General features: G+C 40.4%; 1 protein-coding gene across 1 annotated transcript in view; it reads right to left on the bottom strand.

Moving 5' to 3' along the window:
- Positions 1 to 471: 471 nt before the first annotated feature.
- LOC136875589 (hemolymph lipopolysaccharide-binding protein) overlaps positions 472 to 24,213 on the bottom strand; it is a 40,219-nt gene continuing 16,477 nt past the window's right edge. The window contains exons 4-5 of the mRNA XM_067149132.2: positions 6,053 to 6,331; positions 472 to 783 (exon numbers count right to left, since the gene is read on the bottom strand). Of these exons, the coding sequence (XP_067005233.2) occupies positions 587 to 783; positions 6,053 to 6,331 (476 nt within the window). The 3' untranslated portion in view covers positions 472 to 586. The remainder of the gene's footprint in view (positions 784 to 6,052; positions 6,332 to 24,213) is intronic.

Raw genomic sequence — 24,213 nt, 5'->3', positions numbered from 1 at the left:
TGTCGTATGAACGACGTAGCATAATGTACTTCATAGGAGAGTCTAAAGGAAAGCAACATTGGGTATTGTAGCCACTTGTCGTGGTCCTAACTGGAGGAGGAGTAGTACAATTGACCTCGCCTTATTACAATTGTCCTTTTCTGGCCCCAATGGTATTAGGTATGCAAGGAATAGCGAGTCATTTCTAGACCTTTCGTTGAATTTTCTGTTGCCGATACCTTCCTTCCTTCCTGTGATAGCTGCACAATTATATTTCCCCTAAAAACAATAATAAAACCACCACCACCACCATCAATGGAAGGATAAATTAGCTGGTCACCCTACCACAAATATACTCCAGCTCAAAATGCTCAAAATCCAACTTAAAGCTTGGATATGGAACGCTTTGCTTATGTTGTGTGGGTGGGTGGGTTGGTTGGTTGGTTGGTTGGTTGGTTGGTAGACATAGATATTTATCAAAAACAATTACCATTATTCCAAAACAATTAATGCGCCATTTATCTGAACATTTCTCTCTCACAATTGAACGGATTCTTGAGTTTTTACATGATAATATTTCGAAAAAGTCGAAAGTGCTGTTCTACAATCAGTGGTGATCATCTAACACTGGATCCGAATGATGAGACTCGCTTTCTATCTCACAGAAGAAGGGGAGTTCGGCCTTGCATCCGACTGCGTTCAGTTTCCCATCTCGGCCAATAGTTACACAGTCCCCTTCTAAAGTTCTCGCACTGGGTGCGCCCTGACGCCATACGAAGAAGCCTGTCTCATTAAGCGGTAACCCTGCAAACAATAACATTGTTGTTAACATCGTGATAGGCATCAATTCCAATAAACTAACGTTTTAAATTATACCAACTGTATAATACAAGATTTTTATCTGTGATAATATAACGAAAGCTCCAAAATTTATTTTGAGACAATCTGGAGCTGAAGTTCAGTTGACATAAACTAAATATATAGCGTAAAATCTTTTCAGTCTGTCGAGCACACAAGTTAATTATTACACTGTAATATACCTGTAAAAACACATTATTAAACAAAGAATATTTCCATGAATAGAAACAGCCCGGGCGTTTGTCTGGAGGTGAAATTGGGAACCACAAAAAATGAAATGAAATGGCGTATGGCTTTTAGTGCCGGAAGTGTCCGAGGACAGGTTCGGCTCGCCAGATGCAGGTCTTTCGATTTGACTCCCGTAGGCGACCTGCGCGTCATGATGAGGATGAAAGATGATGAAGACGACACATACACCCACCCCCGTGCCAGCGAAATTAACCAATTAATGTTAACATTCCCGACCCTGCCGGTAATCGAACCCGGGACCCCTGTGGCCAAAGGCCAGCATGCTAACCATTCAGCCATGGTGCCGGACAGGAAACCACAGAAAAACCATTCTCAAAACAGCCGATGGTGGGGTTCGAACCCAGTGATTTCCCGAATGCAGAGCTTGGCACCATAGCCGTAGAAATATTCCTTGTTTAATGTGTGTTATTCACACACATGTTTTAGTGTAATATTTACATTTAACTAGAGTGTTCGACAGACTGGAAAGTTTTTAAGTTCCATTAAACTGAGTTTACACTGGGAAGTGTGGGTTCCTTCTTAAAAGAATAAATATGTCTTACGCCTGAGGGTTGTCGGCTGAGTCAGTTTTCCCCTGTTAGAAGCACTGAACCCTTCACTTGTCAACTCCATATTCCATACAGATGCAAATCAATTAACCGTTATCAATTTGAGTTTTCAACTGAAAATTTGACACCTTTTCGAAATGTTGACTATTTAAACCAAACCCCATGGCACTACAGCCCTTCAAGGGCCTACCAAGCGACCGCTGCTCAACACGAAGGCCTGCAGATTACGAGGTGTCGTGTGGTCAGCACGACGAATCCTCTCGGCCGTTATTCTTGGGTTTCTAGACCGGGGCCGCTATCTCACCGTCAGATAGCTCCTCAATTCTAATCACGTAGGCTGAGTGGACCTCGAACCAACCCTCAGGTCCAGGTAAAAATCCATGACCTGGCCGGGAATCGAACCTGGGGCCTCCGGGTAAGAGGCAGGCACGCTACCCCTACACCACGGGGCCGGCTGTTGACTATTTAACGAATAGAAATATAGTAAGTACGTATGTCTATCACTTAGTTCTGTATTATGATACTTCGTCGGGGATAGGTTTTTTTTTTTTCCGACCAAATTCCCTTTGCGACGCCAACCACATTTGAGGTGCTAATGAAGATGAAATGAATTATTTTGTGAATGAATGAAACTGGATAATGACTTGGAAGGAATCAGTTGTGACCTTTGATCAGTCACGGTATTTACTGCGGCACACGTATGAGCATGTGAGAACCCAGCGGATGCCTGACGAGTTGTATTTACCCGAGTGTGTTGTGGCGACAGTGAAATTTCATGGATGTAGTGTAATGGCCTGGTGATATTACTTTTGGTTTACCTTTTACACTGGTTTAGTTATGAATGTACATAAGAACAAGTTCATATGATAAGTGTGATAGAATGAAAGCTATAACAAGAAGATTATAGAATTGTGTCGATGGACAGCTGTGATTGGTTGAACAATCTGGTATTCTTGTATGGGACTGATCACAGACTCATGAGCTAAATCGTCTATAGTAATACTTATAAGTGAATGTGGAAGGCTAGCGATGTATGAAGGAAGGTACAACATTACAAAAAAATTAAGAATAAATGAGAAACTTCCAGAAACTTTGTATAAGAGGATCCTGTATTCTATGGTTCCCAGAAAAATAACAGAAGGATCTCCACGAAGAATCGAAACAAACTTCGAAAATGTTATATATTCAAATGAATATCTCAAACAACATACCAAAAGAAATAAATACCTAAATTCGATCAGAACGGCATTTATAACAGTTGTTTACAATTTGTGCTTTTCACTCCTGTTCTTCTCTTGCAATTACCTTCATCCGCCCCGCTTTAATGCGAGGACAAATTTAACTTTTCATAACAAAAAAAAGTCAGAACAACCACTCACAAAAATTCCCCACTCTACAGGCTATGCAATGTCTACAACAGTGCAGTTCAGAAAAATAATTCTTTAGACTTCTGTGTACCTCTACACCTGTTTTTACAACAGTTCAGCATCTCTGCGAAAAATCTGTAATTTGTAATGATAATTTGAACCACAAAGTGTATTATAAACATTGTACGTTAAGCCTTATACCATAAATGTAATTATAAGTGTTAGAATTAGAAGAAAATAATAGTTTACATATGAAATTACGATTTTTATTTTTTATTTTACTCTTTCACTCTTTCATTAGATTAGATGTGAACTATTGTTCCTTTCTCATTGTAAATATAATATTAGAATAATTTTGGTATTAGGTTATTATACTAGTTTAGATACGAAATAATGATTTTTATCTACTTGTTTCTTGTAAGGATTAGAAGGTAAGGGTTATTCTGCCCGAAGGCAGGTCCGAACCTCCGCAGAGGTGTTCCTGAGCCGGAGTTTACGTGCGGTAGGGTGGCCAGTTCCTTTCCGCTCCTCCATTCCCTTACCCCCCTACTAAGAGCGCGTGGTAACCCATCCAACTCCTGACCACGCCCAATGTTGCTTAACTTCGGAGATCTCACGGGATCCGGTGTTTCAACACGGCTACGGCCGTTGGCTAAGGATTAGATATGTAATATTATTTCTTTCTCAACGTAAATATAATACTAGAATAGTTCAGATATTAGGTTATTAGACTGATTGAAACATTAAAAAGAAACACGTGTAAACATCTGCCACTGTAATTGGGATTAGAAATCCTGTAGTGCGCAGTAAATAAATAAATAAATGTCTTTTAATTCGGCATTTTAAGAAACTCACATAATATGCCCTTCCACATCTTTCGTTATTTAATGAGATTGGAGTCGTTTCTGTATCCACCAAAACCTGAACTTCAAATGGATTCCTAGCAATACGTGAATTAGATAGAGATTAAAACGTTGTTGGGTTGCTAACATTTCGATCAAAATCAGGTCCAGGGATATCTCCGCAGTTAAATAAGGGTGTTGTTCTATTACGATTCCGTACTTACAAATTATTTTCCCTTATTCAATGGACGTTTCAGGTCTGCGTCATAAAAGTGACTTAACAAGGTTTTATAGCCAGGAGTCCTTCTTGACACCAACTCTATGTGGGGAGATGTATATTACCGTTACGTGTTTTTGTAATGATTGACAGTATGGTGTGTTGTGTGTAATTTTGGAAGTACCGCTGTATTAAGACCAGCACAAACATATAGTCCCCGAACCAGAAGAATTGACTGGGTGGTGTTTAAGTCTGCGGTCCCACGAAGAATCGAATCCAGGAATCGAAGGCCACTACTCTGACCATTCAATCAGTGAGTCTGGTATCACATGATCACATTATTATTGTATATTCGAGGGATCCTCGGCTCAGAGGGACCCAGATTCGATTCTCAGCCTATCCGTAAATTTTAGGCGAGACTAGTCACGTTTCATCTGAATACACACTTCCTCATTTTCATCAATCAATCAATCAATCAATCAATCAATCAATCAATCAATCAATCAATCAATCAATCAATCAATCAATCAATCAATCAATCAATCAATCAATCAATCAATCAATCAATCAATCAATCAATCAATCAATCAATCCTGATCTGCGTTTAGGACAGTCGCCTAGGTGGCAGGTTTTCCTAGCCTTCTCTTAAATTATTTCGAATAAACTGGGCATTTATTGATTATCTCCCTTCGTAAATTATTCTAATCCCTAACTCCCCTTCCTATAAACGAATATTTGCCCCAATTTTTTCACTTGAATTCCAACTTTATCTTTGTATTGTGCTATTTCCTACTTTGAAAGACCCACTCAAACTTATTCGCCTACTAATGTCATCTCTCCACCGACAACTCAGAACATACCACTTAGTCGAACAGCTCGTCTCCTTTCTTCCAAATCTTCCCAATCCAAACTTTGCAAATGTTTTGTAACGCTACTCTTTTGACGGAGATCACCGAGAACAAATCGAACTGCTTTTCTTTGAATTTCTTACAGTTCTTGAATCAAGTAATCCTGGTGAGGGTTCCATACACTGAAACCATACTCTATTTGGGTTCTTACCAGAGACTTATATGCCCTCTCCTTGACAACCTTACTACAGCCCTTAAACACCCTCATAACCATTTTCTTTCTTTATTTTGACCTTCGTCCATAGTGCATTTGGCCATCAATAATGTACAATGATAAAAATTGTTACAGAAAAGAGAAATAAAAAGGGACAACAAGTTAAAAGACATACAAAATAACAGAAATGACCTAGAACAGAGCAAATGAGCAGAAATCTGTACCCTTTATTTACAATCCCATTTATGTGATCACCCCAGTGAAGATCTTTCCTTATATTAACACCTAGGTACTTAAAATCGTCGCCATAAGGAATTTTCGCCCCATCAACGCATTAATTAAAACTGAGAGTATTTTTCCTATTTGTGAAACTCACAACCTGACTTTCAACCCCGTTTATCATCACACCATTGCATACTGTCCATCTCACAACATTATCGAGGTCATTTTGCAGTTGCTCACAATCTTGTAATTTATTACTCTATACAAAATAACATCATCTACAAAGAGTCTTATCTCTGATTCCACTACATTACTCATATCATTTATATATATAAGAAAACATAAAGGTCCAATAATACTGCCTTGAGGAATTCCCTTCTTAATTATTACAGGGTCAGATAAAGCTTCGCCTAATCTAATTCTCTGAGATCTATTTTCTAGAAATATATGTATAGCAACCCAGTCAGTCACTCTTTTGTCTAGTCCAATCACACTCATTTTTACTAGTAGTCTCCCATGATCCTCGCTATCAAATGCCTTACACATAGTACACCATTCTACCAGCCACCGCAGGAACACTCACGTAGCGAAGGTGTCAGGAATGACAATGGGTCGTAAATCTAAACACAAATCCACCTCTAGTGCCTACCCCAAGTAGTTGGGAGTATACAGACGGAAAACATAGATATTGTAAAGAAATGATCTTACCTTCAACATTAATGAAGAATCCTTCAGTAGCTATGTCACTTGCTCCAAGATAAGCCTGATAGTCGTCTTCGGCCGTGGAATATTTGCTGAGAATATTCGCCAGTTCCTTTGCCTCAGTTTCTGAGTTGATAATGGCGAGTCGAGAACCTTCGATCTCACAAGTCTGTTTGGCCATTTGCCAATCAGCAGCATGAGTATGGAACGTGTAGCTACCAACATTCTCTAGCTTGTAGATATCTGGGACATCATAATCATTTGTAGGCTTAGCAGACGGAGAAACTGAAAGAGACGAATTGATTTCAGGCTAGTATATTACAAAGTGGGATAGTAGATAAACAGTTTGATTTGGCATCATCTAGGCTGCATCTGATTTACTCTGTAAGGTGAAAGGGTAAACAGAATCACTCTGAGACGATCTATGGCGTAGATTTACGGTATTTAGTTTTGTCGAGTAAACTCCGGATGTGTCGTCTGAGATAATTTACATGTCGATATCGTACAACATAGAGTGTTAAATAGACTTTTACCGCTCTTTAAACACCCGAATACTTCTACAGAGTTCTAATCCGCGTCCTTGGAATCTCTAACTAATCCACAGAGGGAGATAATGGAGACGTGCAAATGAGCTAACTCTCCTTGAACATTCAACCTCATAGCGGTAACCCTCAAACTGCCACCACTGAACACAACATGTAATGAGTTGACAATGCATTAGACAATTACAACAAACCTTGTTTTCAGACAGTGCAGTATGGGAAACGATTGCAAGCTTAGGCTATCGAAAAGTTTGTAATCTTTCTTTACAACATTTATTGATGAAAGGCCACAACATTCAGAGCAAACCATCACTCAAGATCTTCTTTCGAGTTATCAAACTGAACGAGGCTGATTTTATGAAATATTATGACAGGTGATTAAGGATGGTTCAGACGAAAGGAAAAGGAACATTTTTCTCCGAAGTTTCGGCACGGCCCTTGTACACCTCGTCAGAGAGAGGAGCTAGCTATTGGCCGAAAGTTGTAAAAGTAGCCTACAAACATAACTATAGTTATATTTCATCTTCGTGGCCTTTGTTCAAGTAATGTCGTCCAGCACTGTATGTAGATTAGCCTAGCTTTCCAGACCGATGTATTTCCTGACGCCAAACATAAGTGGCTTGAAGTATTCTCCATTGCCTTTTTTGTGGTAATTTGTAGTGTAATGCTTTGTATGTAAATGAAGATGTGTATTAATATAAACACACATACCCAGTCCCAGTCGGAGTATTTAATCAAATAGGCTAAACACGCGAGCCGGCCAGGAACTGATCGGTGGTGCCTTTTTGAACCGACAGCTGCTAAGCTGACCATTAAGCCAAGGAGTTGGAGAAGTACGGTCATATTTGAATTTATCAATTAAAATTTGCCACTGAGGGTAATGAGCGTCTAAACTGAATACAATCTGCATTTAGTTCAGAACAATGTGAAAGAGAACCTTAAACAAAAATATTACGAGACCGGTATACTAAATGAAAGAATACACTTCATTAGACTTAAAATCTTAAACTTAAATGAGTATATTTTGAGGCAATACAAGGTATAAATCACACTAAAATAATGTATTACCTAGTAGTTTATCAGCCGGCCCCGTGGTGTAGGGGTGGCGTGTCAACCTCTTACCCGGAGGCCCCGGGTTCGAATCCCGGCCAGGTCATGGATTTTCACCTGGACCTGAGGGCTGGTTCGAGGCCCACTCAGCCTACGAGACAGCGGCTCCGGTCTAGTAAGCCAAGAATAACGGCCGAGAGGATTCGTCGTGCTGACCACACGATACCTCGTAATCTGCAGGCCTTCGGGCTGAGCAGCGGTCGCTTGGTAGGCCAAAGCCCTTCAAGGGCTGTAGTGCCATGGGGTTTGGGGGTGGTAGTTTATCACATGTATTACAATGATTGCGCAGATAAAAAATGGATTACTTGTTTGTTGATGATTGACGGGGAGGAGTTCGTTTAACCATCTTAAACGCTACAAAAAATAAGAAGTATATTTTCAAGGAAAAGAAATTACAATTACTTCTTTTATTTGCAGTCGTAGGAAATAAGATATTCTAGCGAATGCAGTATGCATAGAATTCCTCAATAATTAATATCGCACTTTAAAATACAACTACAGTACAAGTATAATGCAAGCAAGTGTATTTACTAACAAATATATTCGCCGACGAAGCAAGTTTTAAATGGTCTTTGAGAGACGTTAGTAGAACCTGTAAACTTGTTAAGATTAAAAGTATTAATGAGCTGATACGCTGTGGAGAGGGAGTAATTTTTTTAAAGGTTATATAACATTTGGAGAGAGAGAGAGTAAGTTGGAATTTATATTAAAATATTCCCTCCAGCCGCCTCGAGAAATGATCTTCATACATAATGCTAGCTCGACATGTATCACCTTGTGTTTCACCTGAAGCGATACGACACTGTAATTTACCTTTATGACTCCACAAATTACCCACGTTCCAGTTCATATCTGAGTTACAGCACACTCAAGTTATCTTGAAGAGCAATTAAACTTATTTCAAACTCCGCATTGTGTACTAGGCTTATGGAGAAATATCACTATGGTTATTTAGAATTTATTTTTACTTTGTTAGTTTCTCATTGATGAAAATAAGTGAGGTAAGATTAAAAAGGAATCGGTAATCTCTCGCTTTAATTTGCCCTATTTGGCCTCTCTTATCCAATTCTATGTGCTTGCTTTCATTAATATATCCACCTCAGTTTCAGGAAAATACTTGCCGGATATTGAATAAAATATAAAGCCAAGTTGTATCACAACTCTTATGACGTACTTGGTGACAGTCGTATCCTAAGCTGACTTCACTTTGCAGCTGTCATGCTCCATGGCTAATTGGTTTGCGTGCTGGCATTTGGCTCAAGTGGTCCCGGGTTCGAATCCCGGCAGGGTCGGGAATGTTAACATACATTAGTGGCTCAGGGACTCTGTGTGTGTGTGTGTGTGTGTGTGTGTGTGTGTGTGTGTGTGTGTGTGTGTCGCCAGTTTTAAAATCCCATCATAGGCAGTGCCCTATCTTTACAGACGCGCAGGTCGCCCATAAGGCATTATCTCCAAAGACCTGCATCAGGCCTCTCCAGAAGCCACGGTCGATTATTATTTCAAGGTAGCTCGGTGCATTTTACTCTGGATGCCAGGGGATGAAAAATTATCATTTTGGGATTCTAATAAATCTGCAGGCAAAATAAGCTAAACATTGGAAAGGTGATTATATAACTGCTCCCATGTAGGTGAAGATACAAAATACATCCACGGTATCTCGTACCGATTATAAGAGGCATCTAAAAAGAGCTCTGAATGTAGGAGTGTAGGGTCTCTAGCTGAGTGTGACATTGCTTCTAGTTACTTGTGCAGGGCTCCTCGCTGTTATTTTCACTATGTGACCTACCTTGGTCAACTCTAGTTCTCTTTAGGTCCTTGCTGTATTATATTAGCTATGCTAATTGCTTTACGTCGCACCGATACAGATAGGTCTTATGGCGACGATGGGATAGGAAAAGCCTAGGAAATGGAAGGAAGCGGCCATGGCCTTAATTAAGATACATCCCCAGCATTCGCCTGGTGTGAAAATGGGAAACCACGGAAAACCATCTTCAGGGCTGCCGACAGTGGGGCTCGAACCCCCTATCTCCCGATTACTGGATACTGGCCGCACTTAAGCGACTGCAGCTATCGATCTCGGTATATTATATTAGCGAGGCTTAGGGTACAATTGATATTCGTGCCTTTCGAGGCCCTTTGCGGCCTTTCGCTTCTTTTTCCAATTTGTAAGGGTAGATCATAGGAGCCTACTGACAAAAATGGGAACAATTCTACTAGAGTAAAAAGTGACGGAATGGGTGGCTAAATTTCTTGAAAATAGAACTCAGAACCTATAATCATTAAGGGTGTAGTTCCACAAGGCAGTATTATTAGACCTGTACGTTATATATATATATGAGTAAATAACGGTCGTGACCTTAATTAACAGCTGCGCACCACTAACCGCACGGCTAACTCGCTTGATCGTCCGGTATTCAGTTCTTATCTACATAGATAACACTGAAGCAGTTTTATCTATCTATCTATCTATCTGTTTCATATTATTGACGTCCCATTGCGGTGTGTTGCCGTCGTGATTATTGCCACTTAATCTTACCTTAGTTTTGAAAGCTTGAACGGTTTCCGGAAGACTCCGGGTAAGTTCGTGAAGTGAAAGAAAGCACTATTGAACCACGAGAATTTCTATGTATACAAGTTCGTATTCCACTTCAGAAGAGGTCGACATATAGTAAATAAAAACAAAATTACCGAGCTCGACAGCTGCAGTCGCTTAAGTGCGGCCAGTATCCAGTATTCGGGAGATAGTTGGTTCGAACCCCACTGTCGGCAGCCCTGAAGATGGTTTTCCGCGGTTTCCCATTTTCACACTAGGCAAATGCTGGGGCTGTACCTTAATTTATGCTACGACCGCTTCCTTCCCGTTCCTAGGCCTTTCCTATCCCTTCGTCACCATAAGACCTATCTGTATCGGTGTGACGTAAAGCCAATTGCAAAAAAAAAAATGTTTACCGATACAGGCCCGCGCTAACGACCACCACCAGTATTACATTTAAGACCAGACCAAACGATCCAAATTCCAATATATGTAAAATGAATATTCACCTAAAATGAATCAAAGGCTTTTAAGCGTCAGTGTGCCCTCCCGTCCCACTTTATCAGTGATATCCTATCAACTCTTTGACTACAGCTTCACCTATTTATTAATCAACAAACTGGTCTACGTCTATTCGAGAGATGTTGGATTTGAGCCCAAGCATCGGCAGCTGTGAAGATAATTTTCTGTGGTATCTCATTTCCACATTTGGCACATGTCGGGACTTGATGTACATTACAAAAACGTCAGTATCTTTCGAGTCCTAACCTTTCCCGTCTCACTGTTATCGAAAGTCTGTATGTGCTTGTGAATCTTTACAACAAGGAAAATAATATGTTTTGAGTAGCATACCGCTATTCCTAGTTGACATTCATTTGCTGAAATTTTTAGGGTTTTTATTGAAATTGGATTGATTCTTATTATCATTATTCTTCCTCTTCTTTTTCGTTTCTAGGAACGGAAAATCGTGTTTGGCCTTGACTTAATTCTGCAACATGAATTGCTCTGCCTGTACAAGTCTTGTTTTAAACAGATGTAACTCACTGGAATACTCCGATAAATATTCTGCTACTGGATGCCTCTTTTCTCACAATTTATCTTTCTGCCAATAAACAAGCAACAGTGTGATGGCAAGAAAGGATGCTCAAGAGTTCTAACTAAGTGCAAAATCCAACTTTCTTTCAATTGTAAGAAAATTAGAATTACACAGACGAAAAAAAATAACTTTCGGTGGATATCTTCGTATTCAACATGCGTTCTAAGACAATTGAAACATGTTGATTCAAAATATGCAAACTATTAGCCTCTATCATTCACCGTTCTTGAGATATGCGACATCAACCAATTACGTATGTTTAGCATTGTATCAAGGAAAGCAACTCGCAGACAGAAGTCCCACGAGAGTACTGATTGCTACATGGAGTACTAATGAATATGGCTTTAGCTAATATTCGTGCAAATGCACCACACGGCACATGTTGGATTTGTTTGTTACATAGTCGCACACGTAACAAAACGGATATGGTGAATTTATTCAACTTCTTGAATCCATAATGTCCACTGTCACTGACAATAATAAAGAAGCAAACGAAATTATTCAGCTTTGCATTAAAAATAACGACAAACGAAGAAAACAATTCTCAATGAACGCTGTTGCATTAAAAATAAAACTTTGTCTACATCTTCAAAATCTTATATGATAGACCAAAACTGATTTCAGATTTGAAACCAGCATGGATATCTGCACTAGAAACAGTAAACATCATGTCAGATATCTACCCCTTTTAACCTCCTGAGGCCTGGCGTCCTTTTAAAAGGACACTGTTCAAATATGCATCATATATTTATATTTATATATAAAAAATTAAATAAATAAAAATTTAGCAAAAGTTTGTGTTACCAATTTTTGGAAATTCATTGACCTTGGTGTGGTATGCTTCTCACTTCACTATCACCCACCAAGGCACTGTTAGGGAAGTAAACACCTTTATGAGATTGGACCAAAAGAAAAATATTCTGGGCCTCAGGAGGTTAAAACAATGTTATTACTGGTCAGTGAAACATATGTCAGTTACGAGAAAGAAGGAAGAACACGAAATTATTTTCAGTATTTAGTCCCGAGTACTGTACTATGCCACCAGATTTCCTTTAGCTCATACCAGTTACTTCTGAGAACGCTGGGTACTTTCTAACTCATGTTAACCTTTGCCTCTCAGGCCGGACAAGCTTTATGCTTGGGGTCATAAAAGACGTAGCCATTCCATACAGCAATTTTTAAATAAAAGTCATGTCACTGTAAATCGGATTTCACGTAGAGTTGTAGGTCCTGCGACTATGATATTGATACCAGCAAACACGTAAAACTACAAGTTTGCTAGTCTTGTACACGTTCTTCTGTCACGTAATTATTACGATGAATGATCCATTGTACAATCCACTAGAATTTCAACGTAGGCTGTTTGGGTGGAAGTTTAGTAGCTAAATCACTGCATTCTGTATATTAAGACCCTGTAGTATATTATACAAACAGGAATGTAATTACAATCAGGTAATTTTGAAGGAATAAATTAATATTTTAATATAATTTAATATCTTAAAACTTTGCAACGAGCTTGCGGTTTCACTACCGGCATTTCGATGGATATTATAAGAAGTTATTTTCCGGGCCTGTACACCGTTTTCGAATTGGGCCTGGAACTCCCAGCGTTTCATGGGAAACTGCAAACGGCATTTTCAAACCCGAGTTTTACAAAGGTCTGCAAGCCAGGAAAATAATTTATATATTCATTTCAGTTTCTTTAACCCTAGATGGATCGAGGGAGAGGCGGTAGTGGGTGTGTGGGTGGGGGGAGTTAATGATGTCCACTTTTTTCTAATATTCTAGGGATTTTCATGATATTGTGACTAGAGATCTGCAATTCCTGTTTCGTGCGTTTAAATGAGTGTATTTTGTTATTTGATTAGAAACATGCCTTGATTTGGCATGGAAAAAGAGATATTCCTCTCAGAATCGTAATGGACATATAACAGAACCCCCCTTGGTCCACAGAGTAACCGACATTTCTATTATGGTATTCAGTTACTTTGTGTACTGACTTCACACTACTGTATATGAGTACAACATCTGCTATTGTTTGACACAAAGTTGGCAAATATGAGAATGGTTGGTTTATTGACAGTGGAGAGTTAGTCCCCATGCATATCGTGGTCTATCTGTAGTTTTCCATACATAATTAGTGACTAGTTTACCAAACCAAACCCCAGGGCACTTAACGCCCTTGAAAGGGCCTTGGCCTGCCCAGCGACCGCTGCTCAGCCTGAAGGCCTGCAGATTACGAGGGGTCGTGTGGTCAGCACGACACATCCTCTCGGCCGTTATTCTGGGCTTTCGAGACCAGGGCCGCCATCTCACCGTCAGATAGCTCCTAAATTCTCATTACGTAGGCTGAGTGGACCTGGAACGAGCCCTCAGGTCGAGAAAAAATCCCTGACCTGGTCAGGAATCGAACCTGGGGCCTCCGGGCGATAGGCAGGCACGCTACCCCTAGACCACGGGGCCGGCAGTGACTAGTTTCCCTAGGGAAAATTGTTGTGTACGGAAGACATTCATTGTTAAACACGTTATTTCTCATAGTTTATGTGGTTCAGAATACATTACATAGTATCATAGCAAGTTTAAATGTAGAATAATTCCTTCACGTATGTAGTGGTCATACCCCTCCCCCTACACCGGTTCATGATGTTAAGGATTCTAACTTGGTCCTGCGAGGGTTAAAATCATTTACAACTGGAAAGATGACAATCAGGGATTTATCAGTTCCCTCTGTGGATCTGTGGTACATTATTGGCCTCGGGGTCTTAACATCGAGGATTCAAAAACAAAATAAGAGTCGTAATTTTGAAACGCAGGAAAATATTCATTTGTCACTCCATGTCGGATGATATAGGAATGAAAATGACCTCTGGTAACATATTTTGTGCAGCCCAATGGAGCTCCATTTCTATTCCACCTCGTAGCGACTCAGTTGGTACACAGACGTCAAGATAGAATCAAATCAAAATGCCTGTACATGATGCCTGATGCCACACGGTTGTCATTATTATTTTACAAGTGAACTGATCACTTAGGATCATGCTACATTTCTTTTCCTTTGTGCGGAGTTTCCTCAGTGTCCGATTTTATAAGCGTTCCCTGCCCTGCTCTCGTTGATAAACTGTCCAGTGACTTCCGGCCTTCATTGTTCTTCCTTCGGCTTGAAACCCTTCCAAATTATTCATTGTGTTCATAAATTACTTTATTTCTAACATTTGTACATCCAAGTTCCCTCCTACGTCTCTTTAATGTATGCTGTAGTGGTCTTCCTTTTCTAGAAGTAACCGAATATCTCCTTGGTAAGTCTATTTCCCTTCAGCCTGTACAAATGCCTGAGAAGCGCCAGGCTCCTCTTCTTCATCGTCTCAAAGATCCTCTCCACCTTCTGGTAAACTTGTTAGTTGCTCCTATGTTTCCACCTATCTTCAGACTGTACAGCATCCATAATTTTTCTGGTGATTTTTCTTTCTAAACCCTTTCTAATTTGTAGTTGATGTACAGGCATTCACTGGCATACAGGCAATCTGTTTTGGCCAGTCTTGTGGTGCTTTGTATTGTCATTTCGGGGTATGCACTTCATATTGTAGATGCCTTTTGTTAATGAATATGCTCTTTCCATTTTTAAGATCCGATCTTCTACTGTGGCTTTTCTTTAGTCCGTTTTTTCTCTATGGTCTCACCAAGGTATTTCAATTTATTGACCCTTTCGATCCGTTATATCTCTGTTTAGAAGAATTGTGATTCATGTTCGACGTTCATCTTGAATTTAATTTTTATATTTAAATTTTCAGTCCCGTTTTGTTGGAAATTCTTTCCGGGGGGTTAATGTGGATGGTTGCGACTTCTGGGCTTTCTGATAGTATAGCAAATTTATCCATCAAAGCCAGGCAGCTCGCTCTAACACCTTCTGATTTCGTTCCAACGCATATTAGATTTATCCCTTGACGTTCCAGTTCAGATTACGCAATTCTTACAATCCTTTCTAGGACGCAGTTGAACAGGAGCGAGGATAGGCTATTGCCTTGCTTCACGCCTGTCTCGATTTCAAACGGTTATGAACTTCACTCTCGAGGTTGTGCCAGTTGCGAAATCTGGCTGTATTTTCCAATTCGGTTTTGGATTCAAATTCCCTGATGATTCCGTATAAGGTCTCTACGTAAAAGAGGCTACAATGTTCTTGCTGCCCAGCATTCTGTGGCGAACATGGACTACAATTTGTAGATGTATTCGATACAGGAGCGGCCTTTACACAACCCTCCTTAGAATTCCCCGGAGTGTGTTTCAAGATTCACCTCTGTTATATTTCGAATCAACTTCGAGATACTTGATTCGAAGGAGAGATACGCCTCTTTAATTTTTGACAGCCTTGTTTGTCCCCTTTCTTACGTAGCGGATAGATCAGTACTTTCTCCCATTATTTGCGATTTATTCCGTTTCTCAGATTTCCTTGGTGATTCGATGAAGATCATCTAATACTTCCGGTTCTTCCCATTTCAACATTTCTGCCGTTATAGAATTTTCTCCACTTGTCTTGTTGTTTTAAGGACTTTTTTATTTCTTCTTTTGTTGGCGTTCCGTCATATTCTGAGTTCACTGGCCTCTCCGAAATTTCTGGTTGGGAGATTGGGGATGACAGTTTGTGGAAGTATCTGGCTAATATCTCGCAGTTTTCTTGACGAATCAGTTCTATTTTAACCCCTTCAATTCTAAAGCTCAAACTTGACGTTTGGTGTACCCTTCGAGTTAATTTTTGAAAGTCTGATGGAAATCTCTAGAGTAGTTCTTGATGAGATCGGTCTGGAGTTTTTCCAGCTGAGCGTTTAGCACTTTGGAATATCCTAGATGTTTCTTTCCTCTGTTGCATGAATTGTTCGATGTGTTTTACTTTTCGCGGAGCATTTCCATCTCTCCATTTCTTGGACCTCGTTGAGAGCTTTCTCACACTATTTATTGCATCAAATTTCTCTTTGCCTCCTAGCCTACCCAAGTATTTTCTCTACGGCTTCATTGATTTATGTACATATTGTAGCCAGTTCACCTTTGTACTGGTGCAGATTTCTTCTCTGAAGTTTAGAATGATATCGCGAGTTATGTTCATTTGGTAAGTGTTGTATCTGATCGTTCTTGGTGGATCTCTCTTTTGGCATAATGGGAGAAAACGGACTTTGGAAAAATATCTGAATAGAAATCATCTTTTCCTAATCACTTCGACGTTCATTACCTTTCTTGAGCTTTTCCTGGTTATTGCTACATGAGCCGATGGGAATGTCCTTAGTTCTATATTTCGTGAACTTCTTGAACTGTGTTGACATTCATTTCAACTAATGGCTTTGTAGTGTCCAATGAGTCGTTTCCCATTCCTGTTCGCCCAGTGTACTGGATATTCTCCTACGACATCTCTGAACTTTCTTTCTGACCTTCCCAATTTGTGCGTTGAAGTATTCCAGTAAAATTTTCACGTTCTTCTTTGGTATCCGGGTTACTTAAGTTTCTAGAAGATCCCAAAAGTTGCCCACTTTTTGTGGATTTTTTTTGGCCAGATTCAAATTATTCTTCTTATTGTTACTATTGTCTGGATTGTCAGCGTAGTGGCATCGGGTTCTGGGGGCCACGATTCGATACTCGGCCGGACCAAGTGCTTTAATCACGATTTGTTAAATCCTCTAGCTCGGGAGCTGGGTGTTTGCAATAGCCGTAATCCACATCTTCATTTACACACTAATGACCACCACATATACACACCGAGTGGGTTGTGCGTGCGATTAGGGTGCGCAGCTGTGAACTTGCATTCAGGGGATACTAGGTTCAAACCCCGCTGTCGGCAGCCCTGAAAATGGTTTTTCGTGATCCCCCATTTTTACACCAAGAAAATGCCGGGCTGTACATTAATTAAGGCAAGGGACACTTCCTTCCCATTCCTAGTCCTTCCCTATCCCATCGTCGCCAAAAGACCTATCTGTGTCGATGCGATGTAAAGCCAGTTGTAAAAAAACACAATTATACACGCAATAGTGAATACATCCTTCCACACGGGGCTGGCGTGAGGAAGGGCATCCGACAGTAAAACTAGTCTTATTCCACACTAGTGCCGACCACAGTTAAACGTAAAATTACTAGATTGTGTTCTATATTTCGCTCTTAAATGTGTGGCATCTATAGAAGTGATGAGTAGTCTAATGTAGCATAAAGTGGCATAGTAATAACTATGAAAATATATCTAATCGCAAGAACAGTACAATAATAAAGAGAACCAGCAGCCCGGAAATCGTTGTTTGTATCGTAAGTTCAATAGGACCGAAAAGAAAATTTAACATCAAACAAATTTTTCCCTAGCGCTTTAATGAAATACCTTGTCCATCCCAAGAATAATTATTTATACTTGTTACAAATAATTTCCCGAAATTAATGTGCAAAATGAGCAATAGAATTTACAGAGAATGCGTATGATACAAGAAACAAATGTGTTTCCATGAATAAGCTCTACAGTTAATAAATACGGGCCTAACATTGGAAGCTCCCAGAAGTGTTCTCCGCATCACTTAAGGATACCTAAATAAAGGAAATCATATACTGTATATTGTACATTCAAATAACGCTAGACACAAAATTACACGCATCACATGTACCGAGCCAATATTCCAAGTATGAACCAGTGATTACATCTGGAGTGTGCTGGACAGAGTTATCAAGAGAGAGCGGCCAGTATTGAAACGGCTCTTGAGGCGAAATGGAAAGCAAACTGTTTTACCCCGAAAAGCCTACACCTTCCAAAATGTTTACTGGCAGCTAAGCAAATATATCGCACATATAGGCTGCATAAAGTCAGAGTGAAGAAATCGAACATTTGAGAAATAGAAAATAAATGCATATGTTGATAAAATGGAAGTAAACAGAAATAAATTGACACTTATTTTTACCAGAAATAAAATAAATTACAGTAAAATACAAGAACTTCGTAAAATGGCATTTTTTCCTTTTTTTCTAAACGTTTATTATTTTCATCACTTCTGAAAAATAATACTGGTAAATAATGTGTTCCACGTAGTCTTCTGTCGACCAAGGTCTGGACGCACTTCATGATTTTCTCATTATTTGTTGACTTAGTTTTGAAAGACCAAGAAATCCACGATAAACAAGATTATCGATAACACCACATGGATTAATAAAGATCGTGGTAGGCTCTACCAGGTACAGCCGGTAGAGTTAATTACGTGAAACATATATCCTGTATTGTAATTACTAACAGTAAATAAGTTTACATATTAACGTCGTTAAGTTTATTAATTTACTTTCTCAATGTAACTTATTCTTACACTACTGTTCGTATTGGAATCATTCGGTTTATGCAACGTCCACATTAAATTTGACTACCGAGTTTCATTCATTCGCACTCAAACATACGCAACATAGCCAAGAGTCTCATCATCGCAAACAAGTCTTCATCATTCACCCAATACTAAACGGAATTGGGGAATGGATTTTAGAAACGACAGATTCATTTCTACACAGTGGCTCATTGATTCACAACTTTCAGTCATCCGTCGAGAAATACATCTGAACGAATTATGTATGCTATCCTTTACACCCAATCACACTAAATTCATGACTATATATAATACGTGATCAGGCGTATCTCATCTATGATCATGGCAACGAATTGCACTTGTGGTTCTTACGTACGTGGCCACACTTACACTACGCTTAAACTGCCTTGCAGTAGCAAATACTTGGAAAGGACAACTCTTCTGCAGGCACAACATAAATTATAATTCATGGAATCGAATATTGACCTGGAGCGATATCTAAATAGTTCTCCTCGTTCCAGATCATAGTTTGTCTGCCGTTTACAACACCTGAATTGGACATAGGGCCTACAGTATATCGAATAGCCACATTCACAATCACCGGGTAAGTTGGCGGTTCGATTAGGGTCGCGCAGCTGTGAGCTTGCATTCGAACCCGACTGTCGGTAGCCCTAAAGATGGCTTTCCGTGGTTGTCATTTTCACACTAGGCTGTACCTAAATTAAGGCCACGGCCGCTTCCTTCCCAATCCTAGCCCTTTCCTATCACATCGTCGCCATAAGACCTTTCTGTGTCGGTTCAACGCGAAGCAAATTGGAAAACAATATCAGCTTTCTCAACCTAATTCACTACCGCCATCATTGGTGTTCAGCACCGATCAGTCAATCATTATTTGATAATGTGTGTATACATTGACCTACCAAGAACCGTACCTGAGCCTTCAATACACTCCTTACACATCCACGTCAGCACGGATACTTGCGTGTAAGTTTCTTTATAATATTGACCCGGTCGAATGATTGAAAACAGGCTATGGATTTTCATTTTCATTGCATGATCATAATCTAATTGCCTCGGTACTGCTTCACCACATTTTGTGCACTCCAAGGAGCGTTAATCATTTGGTCTATAATTTTCTTCGAACTGACGTAACAATACAAGCACTTAAATTCCGTGGAACGCAATATCTGCAATACAAGTTCCTCAGTGATCGGATTCAAATGCAGCAAGCGAGTCGCGCTCTGTGGATACTTAAATACATTACTTTTAGATATATCGAGCACATTACTCTTCGTAAGAGAGCTACCACATTTTATAAGTTATTAATGTCTTCGTTTGGGAATTCACTTATCAATGTTCTGTAGAACATTCCATGAGTTACTTTTTTAAATCTTTCTTAAACCATAGTCGATGGTTGCAGAATAGGTTTCGGTCTACAAGTGGCCACGTCTGGTCCGTGGTCCGACCGCTCTGCACTCCGACTGGCTAACCGAAGGGTGGCCACGGCTCTATCGTGTTTGTACACCTTTACTTTCGGTAGAAGAAAAGGGGTTGGTCGCCTCCGTCGGCTCTCCTGAGAACGGTTTTCCGTGGTTTTCGAATCATTTGAACTCAGGCACATGGCGGGGCAGTTATTTGTATAGGCTGCGACCGCCAACCTCCTCACCTTTTTCACACATCTCCGTCACCACAACTAAACTCTTGGCCTGAAAGGTGAAGTCACCGTTCAGGGGAGTAATGAAATCACTTTAATATTAGTCGTTAAACAAAATTAAAAACCTCAAGAACTTGTCCAATTGCTATAGAAAGATTTTAATGTATTTTTTTTCCTTGTATTTTGCTACATGGTTTGTATCGCGTGGCTGTGAGCCTGTATTCACGAGATAGTGGGTTTAAAACACATTGTTGGAAGCCCTGCTTTCCTATTTTCATTCCAGGCAAATGCTGAGGCTTAAACTCAATTAACGCCACGGTCACTTTCTTCCAAGTACTAGCCTTTTTCTGTCTCATCGTCACCATAACGTCTATCTGTGTCGGTGCGACGTAGGCCTAAGACAAACAGTAAAAGATTATTTTACCAAAGTATTTCATACTTTTCATCTCTAATATAGCGGCCTTCATTACCCAGTATTGTACTGAACGATTTGATCGTGTGGTCAGGGTCGTATTCGGGTGATGGTTGATTAGAATCCCACCGTCGGCAGCCCTGAAGATGGTTATCCGTGGTCTCTCATTTTTACATTGTCACAATAACGTTGACTGGTGAGTGTACCACGTTCAAAGATTTCGAGGTAGGTACGCCCATATAACATTATGCCTCCCCATACCATAACACTTGGATCACCAAGATGATCATGTTCAACAACGTTCCTGGGTGCAATACGGGGTCTCACCTCTCGCCAGATGAAGGAACGCCCAGAATCACTACTCAGATTGAGTCTGCTTCCTTCTGAGGAATACACGCGAACCCACTCCTCGTCCAGACCTGATCGCGGATGTGCGGGTGTCAAGGGAACACAACATAATGGTCGTCGGGCAAACAGACCACCCCCATGCAGTCGCCGTGCCACTGAGGAGTATTCCATTGAGTGCCTTGCAGTCCTGTTAAATGTGGTTGCAATTGCACCCGCTGTTTGATTGCCTGTTTCACAATGTATCGGTCATCTACTGCTGTAGTTGACCATGGTCGACCTCCTCCTACCTCTCCTTGGGGCTGCAAAGCCTGTGGTTCGAAATGCTCTCTATGCAAGTGAAACAGTGCTTTGAGCAATACCAAATTCCTGGGCTACATTCGTCACACTCCGTCCTTCTTCCAGTTTCCCGACGATTCTTTCCCGTGCGAAGCCATCCAAATGTTATATCTGGGCCCTGTTGAAATAAATAACACCACCACGGTGCACCGTAACAGCTCGCTGATTGACTCACACTGTCTTGCCCCGTTTCTTCTACTGCCTCGTTTTGTGGCGCCAGACCCATTTGGCGCTATAGTCGTGCCGACCTCACGTCAGGTTTCTGTGCACGTGTGGGAGACCTCTGGCAACATGTTACCGCATTATCATTCATTTCCACCGAGTAGTTGATATGTTATGTTGCTTTATCTATCTCGTCCTTACGTTAGGCACGTCAGTGGATATATTACCCAGTGAACTAGTCTAATCATTCGCCTTTACTCTTCATACAGCTTTGTCATCAGTTTCCATCGGATCTACATTAATTTTCTCCCGAGAAGTACTTGACATCAACCCCTAGCCACCTCATTTGTTTTTCAGTTGTACTCTTGGTCTTATTCGATCCCTAGTTGAGTCGGGTTTACTTACGCATGTGATCGCTGTAAGCTTTTACCTAATTATGCACTGTATGTTGGGCATTTTTGTAAATCATCCCACCATTCGTTTATTTTCAGACACAAAACCTTCCATACGTCTTAGGTTTATGGCTGGATTACAATATTTTCTGGTGGATTTCGTTGAGGAGGCATGTGATTTGTAACCTCACTTTTCTCTGCGAGACTTCTTCACGCCAAACTACACCGCACGGTAACTAACCTTCGACCAACGAAACCAAATCATGCGTGGGCGGCTATCTTGTGATTACTTCATGTGTACTACGTCAGTTATCGTGGTCTCGTACCATGTGCTTATCCTTCTACTTTAGAATCATTTATAAATCATTCCCGTATATCGCATACTATTAAACGAGCAATCCTTGTATATAAATACTAGCTTTCCCGGAAACGGCTTTAACCTTTTCGATGAAAATCACAGACTAGAGGTTTCTTGAGAATAGGATATCTACTGTTCAGTGAAAAGATTCTGGAGCACGCTTGATGGCTGTGGTAGTTTAGGCCTCGAGTTAAATCTTATGATATCGTGCTCAGCTTGGACGGTTCGAGTCCCAGTGCTTGCGAAAATATTTACCATCAGATTGTTGGCTGATAGGTTAGGACAAATGGTGGTATACACTATCTAAACGAGCACTTTTTTGATTTTCAGGAGTTTACACCCAGTGACACCTTCTTTCTTAAGATTCTCCTCCATGGTTGGTTTTCCCCTCGAACTCAGAGAAGGATCTCACCTCTGCCTCTTCAAGGGCAGTGTCATGGAGCGTGAGTTGGGACGGGGGATACAACTGGGGAGGAGAACCAGTTTGTTGTCCAAGCGGCCTCACCAGTTATACTTAACAGGGGCCTTGTAGAAGAATGAGAAGATTAGAAGTGATAGACAAGGAAGAGGGAAGGAAACGGCCGTGGCCTCAAGTTAGGTACCATCCCGGCATTTGCCTGGAGGAAAAGTGGGAAACCATGGAAAACCTCTTCGAGGATGGCTGAGGTCGGACCTCCCTCTACTCAGTTGACCTCCCCAAGCTGAGTGGACCCCGTTCCAGCCCTCGTACCACTTTTCACAATTCGTGGCAGAGCTGGGAATCGAACCCACCCCTCCGGAGGTGGCAGCTAACCACTATACCACGAAGGCACAACCAGTGACATCTATCGTTTTTATTAGGAAGTAAGCTAGACAATAGATTTTGCAGAAGTTTTACCACCAGACAACAGATGGTAGTCGAAGCTTGGCCAAAGAAATAAAATTCATCACATATGGTCTTCGTATCGTACTTCACTTGTGAAAATTTAAGTACCGAGAAACAGATGGCAGTTTTATAATGTAAACATTATAATTAGGAAGTCACTGCTTGACAGTATTATTTGTCTATCTTGTTTCGTTCCGAATTTTCACACGAACATGTCATTTGTCGCAAGGACATAAATAGTTGTCGAATGCATATTTGCCGAAAAAGTTGAAATAAATGCTTGTCTGTTGTTCCGGTCTGATCTGGGAAGACATTTATACAATTTGTACTGGAAGATATCTTAACGTATATTTAGGGTGTTTATCGGTATCGAATCTACCTATGGACTCGAAGTACCACTAAGACCAGAGTCAGTTTCGAGGATCAATCAAACCAGGATCGTCCAAAGCCAGAAAATAAGCAGAAACAGATATTTTTCTTATTGATAAAGCTCCGCTGATTCCAAAATATGAATTGACTATCATGGATCAACTCTCACGAAGAGTTGGCAGGCTGGATCTCCCTTCTGGTGGCAGAATTATGGTACGGGGAGGAGACTTTAATCAATGTCTTCCTGTTCAGCCACGAGCAAACAGAAATGAATTATTAGATCTTTATAATTAAAATATGTTGTATATGGCCACTATTCGAGATGTTTACATTCGATGGGAACATGCGTGTTGATTCAGAGCAACGCCAGTTTGCTGAATATCTTCTAAAGGTAGGTAACGAGGAATTACCGCTGAATACAATAGGAAAAACTTAAATTGCTACTAGATATCATTTCAAGTGACAATATTATTGATGAAGATTACGGAAACTGCTTTACCACTGTAAATTACGAAGGAATGAAGGACAGAGCAATACTCGCGCTACTCAACAAAGGCGTCAATAGAATTAACAATGATATCACTGCCAAACTTCCCGGAGAGCTCAAAATCTACCATAGCTACAACTCAGTAAAATGTCACCCTGAAGGAGCATTTTAATTTACAACTGAATTCCTTAATTCAGTGAAC

The sequence above is a fragment of the Anabrus simplex genome, chromosome 6 (genome assembly GCF_040414725.1).
Source record: "Anabrus simplex isolate iqAnaSimp1 chromosome 6, ASM4041472v1, whole genome shotgun sequence".
NCBI classification, from domain to species: Eukaryota; Metazoa; Arthropoda; class Insecta; order Orthoptera; family Tettigoniidae; genus Anabrus; species Anabrus simplex.
The sequence above is the reverse complement of the archived record's forward strand: the minus strand, read 5'-3'. Positions and strand labels throughout refer to the sequence as shown.